The sequence below is a fragment of the Neovison vison genome, chromosome 9, assembly GCF_020171115.1.
Source record: "Neovison vison isolate M4711 chromosome 9, ASM_NN_V1, whole genome shotgun sequence".
Taxonomy (NCBI): Eukaryota; Metazoa; Chordata; class Mammalia; order Carnivora; family Mustelidae; genus Neogale; species Neogale vison.
The window spans coordinates 51,187,108-51,203,755 of record NC_058099.1 but is presented as its reverse complement, the minus strand read 5'-3'; the positions used below and the strand labels follow the sequence as shown (position 1 = coordinate 51,203,755).

Below are 16,648 nucleotides of genomic sequence, written 5' to 3'. Positions count from 1 at the left end.
TGTTACATTTCTGAGAATTCAGTTTATGTGTATGTTTAATTTTCTTTATATGAGTTAAATAGAGGTCTTTCACAAATTAATTTTGGTAATACCATCTGGAGGCAGAAAAATATCACATATCTACAGTGTACGTATACAAACACACAGTGTTAGCTGGGAGACATATGATAATGTAGAATTTACTAGTAAAAGAAGAGTAGGAATGAGTGAAGTTTTTCAGATGACTTCTTGTTTGTATTTACTAATATTTGTGGAGAAGACGCATGTTTTTTCATTTGCCTAAATTTCTTTCTTTTTTTTTTTTTTAAGATTTTATTTATTTATTTGACAGATAGAGATCTCAAGTAGACAGACAAGCAGGCAGAGAGAGAGGAGGAAGCAGGCTCCCGGCTGAGCAGAGAGCCTGATGCGGGGCTCGATCCCAGGACCCTGCGATCATGACCTGAGCCGAAGGCAGTGGCTTAACCCACTGAGCCACCCAGGTGCCCCCCCTCTATGATTCTTTATCTGAATTCTCATGTTTTACTAAATCTCCGTCTGAACTGCCTTTCCAGTCTAAAGAGATTACCTTCACAATAACCACTCAAGACTGGGGGCAAAGCTCCTCAGCTATCTTTCACTCCTTGGCCAAAGGATGACCTAAGAGCCAAGTTAAAGAATTTATTAAACTAAGGAAGGATCATTAAAATCATTAAAAGTTTTTTTAAGTTGGGGCACCTTCGGTTCAGGTCATGATCTCAGGGTCCTGGGATCGAGCCCCACATTGGCCTCTGCTTGGCAGGGAGCCTGCTTCCCCCTCTCTCTCGGCCTACCTGTGATCTCTGTCTTTGTCAAATAAATAAATAAAATCTTTAAAAAAAAAACGTTTTTAAAGTGGATTATCTCCTGCAATTAGTGGATAGATTAAAAAGGCAGAAAATTAGATGGAAACCCACCAGTCAGACTAAATTTATGAACTGCCTGATAGGACTTGGTTTTTGTTTTGTTTTGTTTTGTTTTGTTTTGTTTTGTTTTGTTTAGGGCTTCTCCTAAGCTAAATGTACCCAAAGGAAAGAAGAACATTTCAACATAGCTGGATATTTGTGACAGTTCTTTGATATCATTTCCCAACAACCCGATTCTTTGAGGAACTGAAGACAGCTATCCTTGTTTTACATATCTAGTCTTTACAGGACCATAGGTATGGCTCCAGAAACAATTCAAGGTCCACCAATCCTTTTTACTATTCCATAAACTTTCCCTATTTGTTTCAAAAACCTGGTAAATATTGGCCTTAGGAAAGCAAAGTTCTTTTTAGAGGAACCTGCATTCCTTCCCCATACCTTTGAGATGCAAATATTCTACACATTTAATGGAGGTAAGTCTTATCAAACTAGAGCAAAAGGGGGAAAGCTCATTTGAAATTTAGGCAAATGATGGGGCACCTGGGTGGCTCAGTGGGTTAAGCCTCTGCCTTCTGCTCAGGTCATGATCTCAAGATTCGGGGATCTAGCCCCTGCATCGGGCTCTCTGCTCAGCTGGGAGCCTGCTTCCTCCTCTCTCTACTTGTCTGTCTACTTGTGATCTCTATCTGTCTCTATCTGTCTACTGCTTCCTTCTCTCTCTCTCTCTCTGCCTGCCTCTCTGCCTGCTTGTGATCTCTCTCTGTCAAATAAATAAATAAAATCTTTAAAAAAAAAAAAAAGAATCATAGAGGGAAGCAGTAGGAATCATACCAGCCTTAACAACTTCTGTTTTAAGCAAAAACAAAATCAAAAGCAAAAAATAAAATTGGGTCTTTAGTTTTTCAGTTGTCCAATTTTCCAAATATCCACCTCACTTTTCTTTTTTGATGAGAAACTCCTCCGCAAAGTTTGCATTTTAAAGAATAGCTCTTAGGTTCTATAGATGATGGGGACAGAAAACTTATATCACAAAGGCATAGAGAAAATAAGTTTTTTCCAAGATGGAGTTTTGACGGTATATTTGCCTATTATTAGAGGTTCAGGGTAATTTAAATTGTTCTTTTATTTCTCAAGTGCAGGACAATTCTGTTTCCAGTGCCTCAATATCTACAAGCAGTCTGAGATTGAATAGGTGAGGCCTGAGGTTTGGTAAAGATGGGTGACCTCCAAATTGTTTTTAGAACCACATTTCAGGTTTTGTAGAGATTTGCAGAGAGGTGGGGCAGGTTTAAACAAGGGTCCCGGATATCCAAAGGATCTTCTTCAGGGACAGGGAGTTGGAGATAAATAGGTGTGGAGGAGAATAGAATCTACATTAGATATGGATCCTATTTTTTCTTCTGAATATAATTTCTGTTATTTCATATTGTCAAGGGAGTCCTTAGAGCTAGCTGTTTTTTAAGTACAAACTTACTTGCCTCTGTTAGGATTACCTTGATTTTATAAAAATTCCAAAGCTCAGGGGTGCCTGGGTGGCTCAATGGGTTAAAGCCTCTGCCTTCAGCTCAGCTCATGATCCCAGGGTCCTGGGATTGAGCCCCATGGCGGGCTCTCTGCTCAGCAGGGAGCCTGTTTCCTCCTCTCTCTCTGCCTGCCTCTCTGCGTAGTTGTGATCTCTCTGTCAAATAAATAAATAAAATCTTTAAAAAAAAAAAATTTCCAAAGCTCAGACTTTGGGATCTCCCGATTGGATGGGGGCTACCAAATGTGGAGCCAAGTGACACCTGCAGTGAAAGAATTCATCTGAGGCAGAACAAAAGGGAAAGAAATAATATTGGATATACCTGGAGGGAGTTGTGAGCAGGGCTGTGGAGGAGAGACTGTCTGGCTTGAGGCAGTTGGTGGGGAGCTGTAGTTAAATGGGGAAGGTGAGGAAGTATGGGAACATATGGAATTTAACTTTCCTGGTACTGTGTCTGGATGTAGGTCATCCTTGGTCAGCTAGGACTTATATGGATATTTGGAGGTGGGTTGCCTAATAGGCCTGTTTGTATTCAGCCATGGGGTTGCTGTGGGCCCTTCTACCTTAGTCAGTTTTCCATTGTTCAAGTTGAGTGCCTATAAGTGGCCTTTACACAGACCACACCCCAGAACAATTAAATCTTAACTTCTGTGGTGGGATACAAGCTTCACGATTTTTTGAAGCTCTCCAACTAATTCCAATATGTAGACTAGTTTGGGAACCATTGTTCTAAATGATCATTGGGTCAAGTCCCTTGTCTTCAGGCAGGCACTCCTGGGTATTTACCCCAAAGACACAGATGTCGTGAAAAGAAGGGCCATCTGTACCCCAATGTTTATAGCAGCAATGGCCACGGTCGCCAAACTATGGAAAGAACCAAGATGCCCTTCAATGGATGAATGGATAAGGAAGATGTGGTCCATATACACTATGGAGTATTATGCCTCCCTCAGAAAGGATGAATACCCAACTTTTGTAGCAACATGGACGGGACTGGAAGAGATTATGCTGAGTGAAATAAGTCAGGCAGAGAGAGTCAATTATTATATGGTTTCACTTATTTGTGGAGCATAACAAATAGCATGGAGGACATGGGGAGTTAGAGAGGAGAAGGGAGTTGGGGGAAATTGGAAGAGGAGGTGAATTATGAGAGACTATGGACTCTGAAAAACAATCTGAGGGGTTTGAAGTGGCGGGGCAGGTGGGAAGTTGGGGTACCAGGTGGTGGGTATTATAGAGGGCACAGATTGCATGGAGCACTGGGTGTGGTGAAAAAATAATGAATACTGTTTTTCTGAAAATAAATAAATTGGAAAAAAAACAAAAACAAAAACAATCTCCAAAAAGCAAAAAAAAAACCTTAAAAACAGGGCACCTGGAAAGCTCAGTCACTTAAGTGTCTTCTTTTGGCTCAGGTCATGACCCCAGGGTCCTGGAATCAAGTTCCGCATCAGGCTCCTTGCTCAGTGGAGAGTCTGCTTATTGCTCTTCCTTTGCGCACCCCCATCACCCTGCTCGTGATCTCTTCTTTTTCTCTCTCCAATAAATAAATAAAATCTTTAAAAAAAAATTGATGAAGGTGAGGAAGAAGGACCAAATCTGCATTCCCATTTCTTTTTTACTTTTTCTAAGGGTTTCTTCCTCATTCTCAAAAGCCATTAGAGATAAAATCCTTCTTAGCTTAAAACTCACTAAGCATTTATCTATGTCTTCAAGGAAATTCTAGTTTCAGCTACTAATTATGTCTCAGCCAGTGATCTTTCCACTCTTCATAATAGAAGTGCTGGTGTTTACTCATGTGTGAGTATATATATACACGAATAAATACATGAAAGCTAAGTAACACAGTCAGTTCTAATTTCATCATATTAGTGCTTGTGCAGATGGTCACATATTTTGGGAGATGTATCACAGTATCTCTTAAAACACAAGATTGTCATTTAAGTTGCTTAGCGGTGAAACTTGATTTTATACTGTGACGATTCAGTGTTACATTTCCTGCCTGACGGAACATTCTCAGGAATCACTCAGCTGCAAAAAAATTCTCAAACAATTAGAAATCCCACAGTGGAGCCTCAGGACTTTAGAACATTCTATTTCTTTTAGCTTTTCATAGTCTGAAATATAAGAAATGTACTTGAAAACTGAGAAAAATAGAACCTTGTCCTTTATATATGTATATAAAATACTATATCATATAATTATTAGCTTATTAACATTTATGTATTTATGAATGTTCATTTTTCATAGTTGAACAGCATTATAAAGACATGCTGTCAAATGACAAAAATAATACAATTTCGTAACAAGTTTGAAGTCCTTTATTCAAGAGAAAACAGTCCATGGACTGGGGGAGTACTGTGCCTAGCAAGCTATGGCACACTCTTCCTAAGGATTTTGGGAAAGAGGGAGTTTTACAGAAGTAGTGCAGGGGCACCTGGGTGGCTCAGTTAGTTAAGTATCTGCCGTGGGCTCAGGTCATGATCCTGGAGTCCTGGGATCGAGATCCATGTTGGACTCCCTGCTAGTGGGAGCCTGCTTCTCCCTCTGTCCCTCCTTCAAATAAATAAATAAAATCTTTTAAAAAAAAAAAGAAGTAGTAGTGCAGAAAACAGGGCATGGTTAGCTTGAAGGTCAGGGATTTTTTTTTTTTTTTTTTATAAGGCCAATATGTCCTGTTGTCTAGGGTAAGGTAAGTTGGCTAAAGTTGTGTTGGAGGGTAGTGATTGGTGTATATTGGGTTTTTTCCTTGATGGTAAGGTATTTACCATAAGGATAGCAGACTTAAGTCAGATTTCTGATGTGGGCCAGGCCACTGGCACAGCCTGCATTCTGTGGGTGTTGATACAAAAATACATTTTATCAATGTTCATTCAGAGATGAGTGATCATCAGAAAGAGTTGTTAATACCTTGAGAAGGAAAAGCAGGATTTCAGCAAAGCATGTTGGTCAAATTTGTGAATAAAATGATGTTGAAAGGTACAGAAAATACTTTACAAAATTGAATAAAAATCCCCGAAAATAGCAATAGATTGGGAAGATAGAGTAATGCAGAAGACGGCAAGGTCCGTTACTTAGCTGGAAACTGCCAATTGCTCAATGATACAGTGTGAAAAATATAGTACTTTGCAAGAGTATACATACAAGTATTGTAGGAGGTTTTAATTAAATCTCGTATGAGTCTACAGTACAATATACATGTCAGAAAAGCTTGCATAATTTTAGTTTGCATCTACCAGGAGTTCTACTATGGAATTCACATAGTATACTTGGAATATGAAATTGAATTCTGGACATAACGCTCCATGAAGATAAGGCGGAGCATATTCAAGAGTGACCAGGGTGGAAAAGCATCTCAAAAACACACATAATAGGAATATTTGAATAAGCTAGGGATGTTTTTCTTGAGATGTTTTAAGCATCAAATGACCGTATCCAAATAGTTAAGAGATCATCCATATGGAAAAGGGATTGGACTTATTTGTATGTTCTACTCAACCTCAACACTTTTATTTTCCTTCCATTAATACCAGCTGTTAACATAATATAGATTTTACTTATTTTTCTTGTTATCTGAACCCACCCCATTAGAATGAAAGGTACATAAGGGCAGGGATTTTTATCTCCTTTATTCACTTGCTACTTTGTCCTTTGTGCCTGGAAAAGTACCTGGCATATAATTGGAGCTTACCAGGCATTTTACAGAATTGAATGGACATAGGAGATGGAACTGGGATCAGACTCAGAAATTCAGAGATTGTCCCAGACGAAGGAAAATTTTTCTGTCGGAAATGTTAAAGCTTTCTGCCCTATCTCAGAAAGTTGTAAGTGCTCCCACCCCTGGCATTGTTAAAACATGTGCTTCCTGTGTTAACACTTGGTAGAAATACTACAGAAGTGGTATTACTAGGCATTTGATACTGGGTATTCTAATTTCTTGATGAGATTTCACAATTTTGGAAACTTTTTTTTAACATTTAGTTTCTTTTCATCTGGGTGATAAGTAACTATGACATTGAACTATTTTTCAATAGGCATACTCTTTTTCTTTGATGGATACACTTTTCAAATATGGTGCACATAAGGGAATTATAACAAAGAGGACATTTGGTTGTGAAAAAAAGCAGGACCCCTGATACAATATAACATTTATCAGATGAAGAAACATTGTCCAGAGACAGTAAGTAACTGAAAGAGCCATATAGCCAGAACTCAAGTCCCAGGCCAGTGCTTGCTTTCCGAGTCTGCTAATTTTACTGCAGTAATAGGTCTCCACTTAAGTGATGTTCAAATTTCAGTCACCAATGTAGATGCCCCATCAGGCTAAAGAAGTCCTAATTGTACTTACTTATTCATCTTAATAAGTTAGAGGCCATGTATGGAATCCACAGAAATAATAGACTGTACGACATATTTAGACTGATTTTCTTAACATAGGAAACCAATAAATGCTCAGATTAAACTTATAGCTTTATATGCAGTATGTGCTATAATGGTTTTTGGTCTTGAACTTAAAAGAGGTACATTTAACAACTCTTCTTCCTGAATTTTATGTTCCATTTTTTCTAAAAGCAGTGATTCTGAAGGACATACCTCTCAAGATTTAGGAACAATTATTGTAGAAACATCCCAGAAGATAAGTCCTATAGAGGATGGAAGAGACCAGAAAGAGGGTGACCAAACGGAAGACAGCCAAATGCAAGGAAAAGAAATGGTACGAATTTATTCAAATACAGATGGCAAGACCCCAAAGGTATATGACACAGTGTTACTTAATTATAAGCTATGTTTTTAATTTTATCTTATGCTTTATAACTTAAATTTCATGACCACTGATTTAATTTGAATCCTTAGAAAATGTTTTTCTTTGAAATATATAGTGGAAATACTCAACTATTTAATAATTTTTAAGTATCAATTTGTTACAAACTTTTGTATAGTTGAAAATGGAAATAGATATTATTTTCCTAAATATGAATCTTAAGGTATTTATATCTTAGCCAAAAAAATAGGTGATAATAAGCTTATTAGGTTTTAGATTATGTTACCTAAAAGAAAATATCAATAAATTAGACTTAATTAAAATTAAGAAATTTTGGTCTGTGGAGGGCCCACTTTTGAGGATAAAAAGATATGCCATACACTGCAGGAAGTGTTACAAACCGTGTATGTGACAAAGGACCCAGATTTTGAATATTTAAAGATTTTGTCAAAACTCATTGGTAGACATTCAATCTAGTTAGAAGATGGAGTAAAAAACATGAACAGACATTTCATTGAGAAGATAAATGGAAGCCAAATAAATACACATAAAGATTTCCAACATTGCTAACTATTACGGAAATGTAGATTAAGACCCTGTTGAGATACTTATCTTTTGAAACAGCTAAAATGAAGAAGAGTGAGAATACCAAATGCTGACGAGGATGCAGAGAGAGTGGATCTCACATATAATGTTAGTGTGAATATAAAGTGGTAGGGCACTCTGGGAAACAGTTGGCAGTTTCTTAAAAAAAAAAAAAAAAAAGGATGAGGTGCCTAGGTGGCTTAGCTGGGTAATCACCTGCTTTCGGCTCAGGTCATGATCCCGGGGTCCTAGGATCGAGTCCCACGTCAGGCTTTGTGCTCAGTGGGGTCTGCTTCTCTCTATCTCTCTGTTCCTCCCCACTGTGCTCTCTCTCTCTCTGACAAACTCTTTTTTTTTTTTTCATTTTTTTTCCAATTTATTTATTTTCAGAAAAACATTATTCATTATTTTTTCACCACACCCAGTGCTCCATGCAAGCCGTGCCCTCTATAATACCCACCACCTGGTACCCCAACCTCCCACCCCCCCCCCCCGCCACTTCAAACCCCTCAGACTGTTTTTCAGAGTCCATAGTCTCTCATGATTCACCTCCCCTTCCAATTTACCCAAATTCCCTACTCCTCTCTAATGCCCCTTGTCCTCCATGCTATTTGTTATGCTCCACAAATAAGTGAAACCATATGATAATTAACTCTCTCTGCTTGACTTATTTCACTCAGCATAATCTCTTCCAGTCCCGTCCATGACAAATAAACTCTTAAAAAAAAAAAGGGACACCTGAGTGGCTCAGTCAGTTAAGCATCTGCCTTCCCTCTGGTCATGATCCTGGAGTCCTGGGATCATGTACCACATCGGGCTGCTTCTCCCTTTGCCTACCACTCTGCCTGCTGTCCTCTCTATCTCTCTCTGACAACTAAATAAAATCTTAAAAAAAAAAAAAGGAACTAATCACACATTTATCATACAACCCAACTATTTGCCTCTTTGACACTTATCCCAGAAAAATGGAAATTTGTGTTTACCCAAAAAAACCTGTACATGAATGGGCATAACAACTTTATTTCTAATAGCTGAAAACTGGCAACAACCAGAATTTCCTTCAATAGCTGAATGGTTAAACTGTGATACATCCGTTCCATGTAATATTGTGCAGGGAGGGAAAAAAAGAGAGAGAGAATAACTATATTCTACATTCACACTATATTCTACATTCTACAATTTCTCATCTTGAGTTGGGGGCTTAGGCCATCTTTCATTGCCTTTTATGTTTTGTGTTGCTATATACGTGAAATTTCAAGTTCAGAGAAGATTATCGATTGTCATATATTTTCCTGGCCACTTTGTTGGTTGCATGTGTCTTAGGATTCCTATTCCTATATTCCTAATTTGTGACATCAGAATGTCTTTAACATTTTGCCATGTTAAAAATAAAAACCAAACTTTAAGTGTGCTGATCTCAATGTTTAAGATTTTCCTGAACTTCTTTGCGGGCATCTGAGTAGCTCAGTCACTTGAAAGTCAGACTCTTGGTTTTGACTCAGTTATGATCTCATGATGGTGAGCCTCAGGCTCCACATTCAGCTTGGAGTCTGCTTAAGACTCTCTCTCTGTCTGTTCCTCTGCCCCTCCGCCCCACTTGTGTGTGTGCTCTCTCTCTTTAAATACATAAAATCTTAAAAAAAAAATTTCTGAATATCTAGTCAAAAATAATCCTGGAAATGGAAGCCCAATTATTTTTATTTTAGGTCCAGATAATTTGATACCAAGCCTGGTGACTAATATTGGTAATTTGGTAGTTTTGTTTGGGACATTTTTATAGTGCTTAGTACATCACTGGCACTTGAATCTTCATAAAACAATGAAACATTTATTTTTTTTTAAGACTTTATTTATTTATTTGACAGACAGAGATCACAGGTAGGCAGAGAGGCAGGCAGAGATAGAGGAGGAAGCAGGCTCCCTGCTGAGCAGAGAACCCGATGTGCGGCTCGATCCCAGGACTCTGGGATCATGACCTGAGCCGAAGGCAGAGGCTTAACCCACTGAGCCACCCAGGCATCCCAACAATGAAGCATATAAAAAAATCTATCTTATATACTGACTCTAAAGAAGTTCAAATGAAGTATTTCAAAAATATTTTGAGGAATGAAGTAATACCAGGACTCATTGAAACCATATGGTACTTTATATGTTTTCAGTATATATACATATATATGTGTGTGTGTGTATGTGTATATATATATGTATATATATAGTGATATATAGAGCCATAAGTTATTTAATATTCTTATTTTATTTTTATTGCTTTTATTATATTTCCTCATAGATCTTTAAACTGTCTGTAGGTTAAATTTCTACCACTTTTGGATTGATTTTTGTATTTGTGTGTTGTGCCTGCTAGATCAACTTCTTTTTTTTCTAGTTCAACTTTAATGCACATATTATGTTAATTTATGAGTTCTTGGTATCAGTTATAGAATTTTACTGTTTAAATTTTTAGCCTGCATAGATAAATATATTTTTAGGTAAAGAAATAGTATTATTTATTATGTTCATTCACTTGAAGTTATTATTGAGTAATAATCTAATTTTTATAAAACCTTCAAATTTAGAATTATTTTCATTACAAGAATGCCAAAAAAACAACTTTTCAAAAGAAGAATGGTAATATACAAAAGAGTTCACATACAACAGTTCCTATCAGAGGTAAGAATGTATATGAAATTAACAATGTCTTTTTAATTTATTGTGTTTTTTTAAAAAAATTACAAACATTATTTTTATAGTTAACAGAGAAAAGTGGAAAAATATAACTGCCCAGAAATCAAGTAGCAATATTATTGTATTGCGAGAACGTATTGTATCCTTACAACAACAAAACAGTGTACTTCAGAATGCCAAAAAAACAGCAGAATTGTCTGTTAAAGAATATAAAGAAATCAATGAAAAACTCCTTCAGCAGCAGCAAGTGTCTGATCAACGATATCAAATAAGCAGACAGACAATAAAGGTAAAGAAATTAAAAATTAATTACAATTGTCTCTATTATAAGGGTGGATATTTTGTTTTACATGTGTTGTTCTGTTCATATTTGTGTTTTTTATTGTGGTATAACTTGGATTTTAAGAATAGGCTTCATAAATGCATTTAGGTTGCCCATTTGCCCATGTCTAAAACTTTGAATTTTTCATTATAATCAAATTATTAAATAGTAATTGCCGCTGTTCCTCTTTGCAAATACTAGTGTAACATGTGAGCATTTTAACATAAATATCTATTTTAATGTGTTCCTATAACTTATCTATGCTTTTGTTAAACTCAGGTGAATTGAGTTTTCTCTAGCAGTTTTTAGATACATTATAACATTTCTGGTTATCATAATTTAATTTTAAAGCAAATGAAAATGAAAGATTGTTCTTTACATTTCTATTCTTAAAGGTATTTTCTTATACAAAATAATGATTTGTTGAAAATTTGTCTTATACAGAAGAATTCATCATTTTAGAAAATAATTTTTAAATCACTATCATACATAATTTTAAATTATGCTTAAATTCTCTACTTATATTATCTAGTGCTTTCATCCAAGCAATACTAACTAAATGTTTTAATTATAAAGGATTACTATTATGCTAGCTATATGAAAATCAATAGGAACTGTGTTCTGGCTTCATTCCCAAAGTAGTCTTATAACCAAATCTGACCCATATTCCAAACGTACTCTGAAAGTTACTTTCTATGATCTGGGTTATAAAAAATTATTAAGACTTGTTTTCTGACCTAACAGGTAGTAGACACTGTAGAATATTCCATGTGCACTTGAGAAGAATGTGTATTCTGCTGTTGTTGGATTGAATGTTCTATATATATGTATCTGTTGAGTTTAGTTGGTTAATAATGATGTTCAACTTTTCTATTATTTTTGCTGATTTTCTGTCTAGTTCGTATCAGTTGAGTGTGAAGTACTTAAATCACCTGCTATTAATTTTTTTGTGATAGCTTTAATGAGAGATAATTCATGTATCATATAATTCTCTCATTTAATTAAATGGTTGTTACAATGTAGACAAAATTGTGCAGCTATCACCAAAATCAATTTTGGAACATTTTCATAACTTCATAAAGGGACCCTGTACCCTTTATCTATTATCCTTCCCCATCTCTGCCAGCTCTAGGCAACTACTAATCTATACTCTATATAGATTGTAAGGGCAAAAAAATTTATTCTACTTCCTTCTAGGTTATTTCTCTAATAATTAAAGTGTCATAAGACAAATGAACAGGAGAAAAAGAATTTAATTTTGTATGTATTAGACCTCCATAAAAACATGAAACCCAAAAAGCAGCTAGGTAATTGAAGCTTATAAAACATCCTGAGCTAAAGAAGAGGGTTGGGGTCTGGGATTCAAAGGGAGGAAGGCCTTTCACACGAAGGTCAGAGATGTTTGGAAAACAGATGTTCTGTTATGCAGATAAAGTTCTTAGGTAAAAAGAGGGGTGCCTGGGTGGCTCAATTGGTTGCGTCCAACTTCTGATTTTGGCTTAGGTCATGGTCTCAGGGTCATGAGATCGAACCTCAGTCATTCTCCGTTATGAGTAACTCTCCAAGACAATTTCTCATAATTTATCTGAAAAGTGTGAAGAAAAAGAGTCCCCAATCTTAAGAACAACAAGATGTAAATGTCATCCTCTTTTGTTCCAGTAACATTATTTAATTGTATTATGACTGTGTAAACTCGTTTATAACCACATTGTTTCATCATGTAGATTTAAACAGCATTAACTCATAGAAGCAAACTACTAGAACCCATATTATAAAAGAAAATGCAACTTTAGCTATAAAACCACCTTTTAAAAATCTTTTGAATGTTTTGTATAGGTATTAAATAATTTTATATAAGATATCAGCTGGTAAATATGAAACATAGATTTTTGTGGATTTTTATATACTGTAAAATTTATTTTCTAATAAGCCTTCCCCTGAAATAATATGTTTAGAGAAAGTAGAATAATCTGTACCATTAATTCATATATTAATAGCTGAGTTATTTTATTAATTTCCTTTCTGTATTTATTTAACAAAATGGACTTCAAGAGGTTTATTATCACTATGATTGAGGTATGTTGCCTGAAATTCATATGTTGAATTTTGACCTAATTCTTAATATTACTTTTTTTTGGGATGGGGCCTTTGTGAGGTAATTACATTTAGTTGAGGTCATGCCCTCATGTTGGGTTTAGTGACCTTATAGGTAGCGAGCTCTCACTAGAACCTGACCATGCTGGCATCTCACACTTTCAGCCTCCAGAATTGGAAGATATTAAATGTCACTTGTTTAAGCCACAGAGTCTATGGGGGTTTTGTTGTTATTGTAGCAACCCAAGCAGAGTAATGCAGATTTTGGTACTGCCATTTGAGTGCTGTTGTAACAAATACCTCAAAATGTGGAAGAAGCAGCTTTGGAACTATGTAATGGGTACACGTTGCAAGGGTTTTGAGGTATGTACTAGAAATAGAGACATTAAGGGTATTCTGGAGAGGTTTCAGATGAAAATGAGAAACATGTTTTTGGAAACTAGAGGGAAGGCAATCTTTGTTATAAAATATCAAAGAACTTGGCTGAACTGTGTTCTAGTGTTTTGTGGAAGGTAGAACTTGAGAGCAAAGAAATTGTGTGTTCTTTTATTAAAATTTTATTTTGGAAAGGGTAGTTTTAGGTTCACAGCAAAATTGAAAAGAAGGTACTGAGATTTCTCATATACCCCATGCCTCCACATATGCGTAGACTCCCTCATTGTCAGTATCCCCATCAGAAAGGTACATTTATTGCAATTGATGACCCTACATTGATACATCATAATTACCCAAAATGCATAGTTTAACTTGCAGTTCACTCTTGCTATATTGTACATTCCCTGGGTTTGGAAAAAATGTATAATGACACAAATCTATTCATGTATTCATTTTCACTGCCCTAAAAATCCTCCATGTCTCGCCTATTTATCCTCCCACCCCACTCCAATCCCTGGCAACTGCAGATTTTTTTTTATTATCTCCATAACTTTGCCTTTTGCAGAATGTCATATAGTTGGAATCCTATAATATAAAGAGTTTTCAAACTGACTTCTTTCTCACAATAATATGCACCTGTTTCCTCCCTCATAATAATATGTACCCAAGTTTTTTTGTGGCTCATTTCTTTTTAGTGTTGAATAATATTTCATTGTCTCATGTACCACAATTTATGTATCTCCTCACCTACTGAAGGACATCTTGATTACTTCCATGCTTTGGCAATTATGAATAAAGCTACTATAAATATCCCCATAAAGGTTCTTGTGTGCACACAATGCCTTTGGACAAATACCAAGAAATGTGATTGCTAGATCATATGGTAAAAATATGTTTAGTTTTGTAAGAAATTGCCAAGCTGTCTTCCAAAGTTAACTGTACCATTTTGATTCCCAGCAGCAAGGAATGAGATTCCCATTGCCCCACATTCTCACTACCATTTGATGTTGACAGTGTGGTGGATTTTGGCCATTCTGAAAGTATATAGTGTTATTTCATGGTTGTTTTAATTTGTATTTCCCTGATGATATATGATGTGGAATATCTTTTTATATGCTTATTTCCCATCTGTTTATCTTCTTTGGTAAGATGTCTATTGGGTCTCTTGCCCACTTTTTAATTGGATTCCTTTTTTTCTTACTGCTGAGTTTTAGGAGTTCTTTCTGTATTTTGGAAAAAGTCCTTTATCAGATGTATCTTTTGTAAATATTTGCTTCCAGTCTATAGTAGAATGGGCCTTCTTATTCTCTCAACACTGTGCTTTGTCGAGCAGAAGTTTTGAATCTTAATGAAGTTCAGCTTATCAATTATTTTTTTCATGGATCATGCTTTTGGTGTATCTAAAGAGTGATCACCATACCCTAGATCACTTAGAAGTTCTCCTATTTTTTTTTTAAAGATTTTATTTATTTATTTGACAGAGAGAGATCACAAGTAGGCAGAGAGGCAGGCAGAGAGAGAGAGGAGGAAGCAGGCTCCCTGCTGAGCAGAGAGCCCGATGCGGACTCGATCCCAGGACCCTGAGATCATGACCCGAGCCGAAGGCAGCGGCTTAACCCACTGAGCCACCCAGGCGCCCTCTCCTATTTTATCTTTAAGGAATTTTTTAGCCTTGTGTTTTACACTTAGGTCTGTGATCCATTTTGATTTAATTTTTGTGAAGGAATAAAGTCTGTCTTCTGTGTCTAGATTTTTTAAATTTTTATTTATTTATTTTGCCTATAGATGCCCAAATGTTCTAGCACATTTTGTTGTAAAGGCTATCTTATCTGCATTGCATTGCCTTTGCTTTTTCCTCAAAGATCACTTGACTCTACTTATGTGGGTTTTTTTCCAGGGTGTCTATTATGTTCCATTGACCTATTTATTCTTTTACCAGTACCACATGTTTTGATTACTGTAACTTTACAGTGAGTCTTGAAATCAGGTAGTAGTGTTAAGTCTTCCAACTTTGTTGTTTTCCTTCAGTACTATATTGACTAATCTGGATCTTTTGCCTCTTCATATGAACTTTAAGATCAGTTTATCAATATTTACATGCTGGAATTTTGATTAGGATTACAGTGAATCTATAGAACCAATTGGGAAGAACTAAGCTCTTGACAATATTGTACCTTCCTTTCCAGGAACATGGAATATCTCCATTTATTTAGTTCTTCGACTTCATTTCTCAGACTATTTTAGTTTTTCTCATATAAACATTGTACATCTTTTGTTAGATATATATTAAAGTATTAACTTTTTAGTTGTGCTAATGTAAATGGGATATTTTGCTTTTAAATCTACTTGTTCACTGCTGGTATATAGGAAAGGGATTGACTTTCATATATTAACCTTTTATCTATCAACTGTGACATAATCACTTAGTTGGTCTAGGAGTTTTTTTGTTGATTCTTTTAGGTATTCTGCATTGACAATCAAATCTGTGAAAAAAGACAGTTTTATTTCTTCCCTCTGACTCTGTATACTTTTCACTTTATTTTCTCATCTTGCTGACTTAGCTAGAACTTCCAGTATGACAAAAAGCCAGGATGAGAGGAGATCTCTTGCCTTGCACCTGATCTTAGTGGAAATGCTTCAAGTTTCTCATCATTAAGTGTGATGTTTCTTATAGGGCTCTTATAGATAATCTTTATGAAGTTGAGAATGCTCCCCTCTATTCCTAATTCACTGAGAGTTCTTACTATAAATGTGTGTTGAATTTGTCAAATGACTTTCTGCATCTATTGATGTAGTCATGTGATTTTTATTTTTTAGGCTGTTGATGTGAAGGACTGCATTAATTGATTTTTATCTCTTGAGTCGTTTTATCAACCTATGAGGAGGATAGTATCCTCATATTATATTAGGTGTGGTGCAATTAAGACTTAAAGAATTGAAATAAATTGCTTAAGATCAAGCTGAGTTGGCATTCTAGGGTTGTAACCTAGAGCTATCTCTTGATCTTAACTTCATAGTCTTTCTACTTTTCTAAGCTGATTTTTTTTTACAACATTAAGTTTAATAGTTTTAAAGTTTACCATTTGTGAATTTTGTCAGTGAATTTGTTGATTCACTCCTAAAAGACAAAAACCGTATGTTATACTTCTTTGATAATGTTCACAGAATCCTGTATATTTAAGATCATAGTTCATTCTCAATGAAAGAATGAAGATTGATTTATGACTAGTTTTTACCGAGAGTCTGATCTGATATTGCATATTCTTATCAACATTAAAAAATTGTGTTCTACTTCAAGTACCTTCCTCTTTTCTTTACGTCATTCTAAATCTAGCACATCACTTAAAGTCTAGTTCATAATATCACTTCTTGCATACAACATTTCCCAGAGCCATTCTCCTTTTCTAAGTTTAGCAAAAAAT

At 35.7% G+C, this 16,648-nt stretch overlaps 1 protein-coding gene across 5 annotated transcripts in view; it reads left to right on the top strand.

Moving 5' to 3' along the window:
- CNTLN (centlein) overlaps positions 1-16,648 on the top strand; it is a 291,584-nt gene that overhangs the window by 209,026 nt on the left and 65,910 nt on the right. For 3 of the 5 annotated variants that reach the window (XM_044265616.1, XM_044265615.1, XM_044265612.1), the window contains 3 exons: positions 6,979-7,159; positions 10,327-10,420; positions 10,501-10,724. In XM_044265616.1, coding sequence (XP_044121551.1) covers positions 6,979-7,159; positions 10,327-10,420; positions 10,501-10,724 — 499 coding nt within the window. The remainder of the gene's footprint in view (positions 1-6,978; positions 7,160-10,326; positions 10,421-10,500; positions 10,725-16,648) is intronic. The other 2 variants (XM_044265613.1, XM_044265614.1) reach the window with 2 other exon arrangements.